The 3,882-nt window shown below is 43.1% G+C and overlaps 1 protein-coding gene across 1 annotated transcript; it reads left to right on the forward strand.

Moving 5' to 3' along the window:
• Nucleotides 1-1,180: 1,180 nt before the first annotated feature.
• On the forward strand, nucleotides 1,181-3,665 carry LOC116365343 (claudin-9-like). Its single transcript, XM_031817968.1, has 2 exons — nucleotides 1,181-1,634; nucleotides 1,898-3,665. The coding sequence occupies exon 2, from the start codon at nucleotides 2,211-2,213 to the stop codon at nucleotides 2,862-2,864; it is 654 nt and encodes a 217-aa protein (XP_031673828.1). The 5' UTR covers nucleotides 1,181-1,634; nucleotides 1,898-2,210; the 3' UTR covers nucleotides 2,865-3,665.
• The last annotated feature ends 217 nt before the right edge of the window (nucleotides 3,666-3,882 follow it).

Here is a 3,882-nt window from a genome sequence, read left to right on the forward strand (position 1 = left end):
CGCTGGAGTTTAAAACATCACCTCGCCAACACGGGAGCCTCACGGATCCTACACTTGTCTTTTCAGCAGAGATACATTTGGAAATCGTTTATAAGCAATAGGTTATACATCTCTCCTTTCTTTAAGGGTTTTCTCTGTCAAATTTCGCATAAAATTGGTTTAAAGACACTAACTTTGAAAGTTTCAGATTTTTCAGTACCTGTTTCAGGTGATCTGTGGCAAGACTGTAGTCCAAGGTGTTATCAAGATTTTTCCGGATGTGAGAACATCAATAAAACCCAAGGGTCAAAGTTTTACCACTCCAGCAACAACAGAATATTAACACTTTACCTGCTGAAATACATGATGGAAGACATGAACTGAATCTAGAATGTTCACACTAACTGTTATAATACATGATGGAAGACATGAACTGAATCTAGAATGTTCACACTTTAACTGTTAAAATACATGATGGAAGACATGAACTGAATCTAGAATGTTCACACTAACTGTTATAATACATGATGGAAGACATGAACTGAATCTAGAATGTTCACACTTTAACTGTTAAAATACATGATAGAAGACATGAACTGAATCTAGAATGTTCACACTTTAACTGTTAAAATACATGATAGAAGACATGAACTGAATCTAGCATGTTCACACTTTAACTGTTAAAATACATGATAGAAGACACACTGAGTCAGACAGTAATACAGAGAAGTACCACAGGGCGAATGATAGTTTCATATAGTTCATGAAAAACCCTTGTAGAAGCCTTGTCAGTCTGTGGGACATAACGTTGCATTGTGTTGCTAATCTGTTACGCATGTGTGTGTGCCCTTATGTGTGTGTATGCTAGTGTGTGTAGTGTGTGTGGGTGTATGGATGTGTGTCTGTGCCTGGGTGTGACATTGTGGCCAGCCGGGTGCTGCTCCCCTCCTACACTGGTGTGTGTGTGTGTGTGTGTGTGTGTGTGTGTGTGTGTGTGTGTGTGTGTGTGTGTGTGTGTGTGTGTGTGTGTGTGTGTGTGCGTGCGTGTGTGTGCGCATGTCTGACAAGTGTTTGTGTGTATGCCAGACTCCTTGTGTGAGCAGTGTGTGTATGTGTTTGTGTGTGTGTGTGTGTGTGTGAGAGTCATAGTGCCCAGCTGAGTGCTGCTCTCCTCCCACTCCTCTGTGTTAAGCTGAGCTCCAGTGAGACAGCCTGGTCAGTCTGTGTGTTTGACAGAGGAATGAACACACCATCACAGACCTCTCCTACTCCACCGTGTTACACTACCCAGGACAGACCTCTCCTACTCCACAGTGTTACTCTACCCAGGACAGACCTCTCCTACTCCACAGTGTTACTCTACCCAGGACAGACCTCTACTACTCCACAGTGTTACAATACACAGGACAGACCTCTACTACTCCACAGTGTTACTCTACCCAGGACAGACCTCTCCTACTCCACAGTGTTACTCTACCCAGGACAGACCTCTCCTACTCCACAGTGTTACTCTACCCAGGACAGACCTCTCCTACTCCACAGTGTTACTCTACCCAGGATAGACCTCTCCTACTCCACAGTGTTACTCTACCCAGGACAGGACTCTTCATTCAGTCCACTGGTGCAGAGCAGCAGAGTCCTCTGGGGTTTGAATAGTAAGTATCATCATGGTTATCTCTGTAACTGTCTTATCATGTCAGAAGGACTGTTTTGATTCTGTTGCTTTCTGAAATGTCTAGGAGTTACTGGTTATTATGTTATTATGTCATATAATAACATGTTATCACATGTTATTAGGCTAATATGTTGGGACATGTTATCATTTTAATATGTTGGGAATTGTTACTATGTGTGTAGACATTAACATAAACATAGGTTCAGAGTATTTACAATGTATTTCTTCATCATGTCCTGGCAGGAATATTGTTGTTGCTGTCGACCCGTCTGAGGATGTGGAAGAGGAGGGGTTTATAGTGACCATCACTGTTTCTACCATAAGACACAGAACTACTGGATATTCAACCAAGAGGAAAGAGACAGATCCATTAATGAAACAATCCCAGGACGTACAAGAACACGTTATCAAGGGGAACTTCTGTCACCTGTAATCACTGTTTTGGAGAAGAGAGGAGATTTGACGCCATTTTGACAACACTCATCATCTAGTGAAAACCAGGGAAAACACACCGGGCCCAGTTGAACAGAACTGTTTGGGACTTTTGCACGTCGCCATGGCGTCCACAGGTCTACAGCTACTTGGCCTCCTATTGGCCGTGATGGGCTGGGTGGGTGGGGCTCTCGTCTGCGCCGCCCCCTTGTGGCGAGTCTCCGCCTTCGCGGGCGGGGAGATCGTGATAGCCCAGGTTCTCTGGGAGGGGCTATGGATGACGTGTTTGTCCCAGAGTACGGGACAGATCCAGTGTAAGACTTACGACTCTACCCTGGCCCTCCCCGTCTCCGCCCAGGTGTCCCGTACCCTCTCCGTGCTCTCCCTCCTCTTCTGCCTCTTCGCCCTCCTGCTAGGCGTGGCTGGGGCTAAGTGCACCAAGTGTCTAGGGGAAGGAGCCTACTCGTCCAAGGCTAGGCTAGCCCGCGTGGCTGGGGCTCTGTTCTTCTTCTCTGGGCTGCTCTACCTGATACCCATCTGCTGGACGGCCTACGCCGTGGTCAGGGATTTTTACGATCCAAAAGTCGCCGCGCCGCTGAAGAGAGAGTTAGGCCCCGCCTTGTATCTAGGCTGGGGGGCGGGAATTCTGCTGCTGGTTGGAGGGGCTCTGCTGAACGCAGGCTCCTCCCCTCCAGGGGTTAGGGCGACGCCTACTTTTGGGGGAGGTGGGAGGAGTAACCCACTGCCTGTGGTGGTAGAGGAGAAGGAGTATGTCTGAACCGTGTCACACCAGGGTTGTGATCATTACTTTGTGATAAAATGGACTGAAACAGGGAGGGACTACCTGAACGTGTCCAATAAGAAATGTTCATTTTTGTTGTCCATTGTAAAACATTTTGCAACATTATGCCCTAATGAATACAACCCCGTCACTAAACTCTCAGTGAAGGAGAGACAGGTCAACATGTAAATAAGAAAATGCTTATGATTACGTTTCAGAAAATCTGCATGATTATTCTCCATTTCATATGACCACTTATAGACAGCTTTGTTATTTTGTTATGACATCATCTTCTAGTTGTTTTCATTATGACATCATCTTCTAGTTGTTTTCATTATGACATCATCTTCTAGTTGTTTTCATTATGACATCATCTTCTAGTTGTTTTCATTATGACATCGTCTTCTGTTTTTTTTCATTATGACATCATCTTCTAGTTGTTTTTATTATGACATCATCTTCTAGTTGTTTTCATTATGACATCGTCTTCTGGTTTTTTTCATTATGACATCATCTTCTAGTTGTTTTCATTATGACATCGTCTTCTGTTTTTTTTCATTATGACATCATCTTCTAGTTGTTTTTATTATGACATCATCTTCTAGTTGTTTTCATTATGACATCGTCTTCTGGTTTTTTTCATTATGACATCATCTTCTAGTTGTTTTCATTATGACATCGTCTTCTGTTTTTTTTCATTATGACATCATCCTCTAGTTGTTTTTATTCTGATTTGAGTTTTGTGTTAACTTCTTCTTGGTGTAATTTATACATGAAATAATAAAGTATTTTACAACATGTTTGTTCCAGCTACTACACTCATCTTTACAAGTTGTTTGTTCCAGCTACTACACTCATCTTTACAAGTTGTTTGTTCCAGCTACTACACTCATCTTTACAAGTTGTTTGTTCCAGCTACTACACTCATCTTTACAAGTTGTTTGTTCCAGCTACTACACTCATCTTTACAAGTTGTTTGTTCCAGCTACTACACTCATCTTTACAAGTTGTTTGT

This window comes from Oncorhynchus kisutch, unplaced genomic scaffold (assembly GCF_002021735.2).
Source record: "Oncorhynchus kisutch isolate 150728-3 unplaced genomic scaffold, Okis_V2 scaffold1218, whole genome shotgun sequence".
Taxonomy (NCBI): domain Eukaryota; kingdom Metazoa; phylum Chordata; class Actinopteri; order Salmoniformes; family Salmonidae; genus Oncorhynchus; species Oncorhynchus kisutch.

What these genes read in the sequence shown, in the direction of transcription:
- LOC116365343 (XM_031817968.1), top strand. Translation starts at nt 2,211, where the DNA reads ATGGCGTCCACAGGTCTACAGCTACTTGGCCTCCTATTGGCCGTGATG.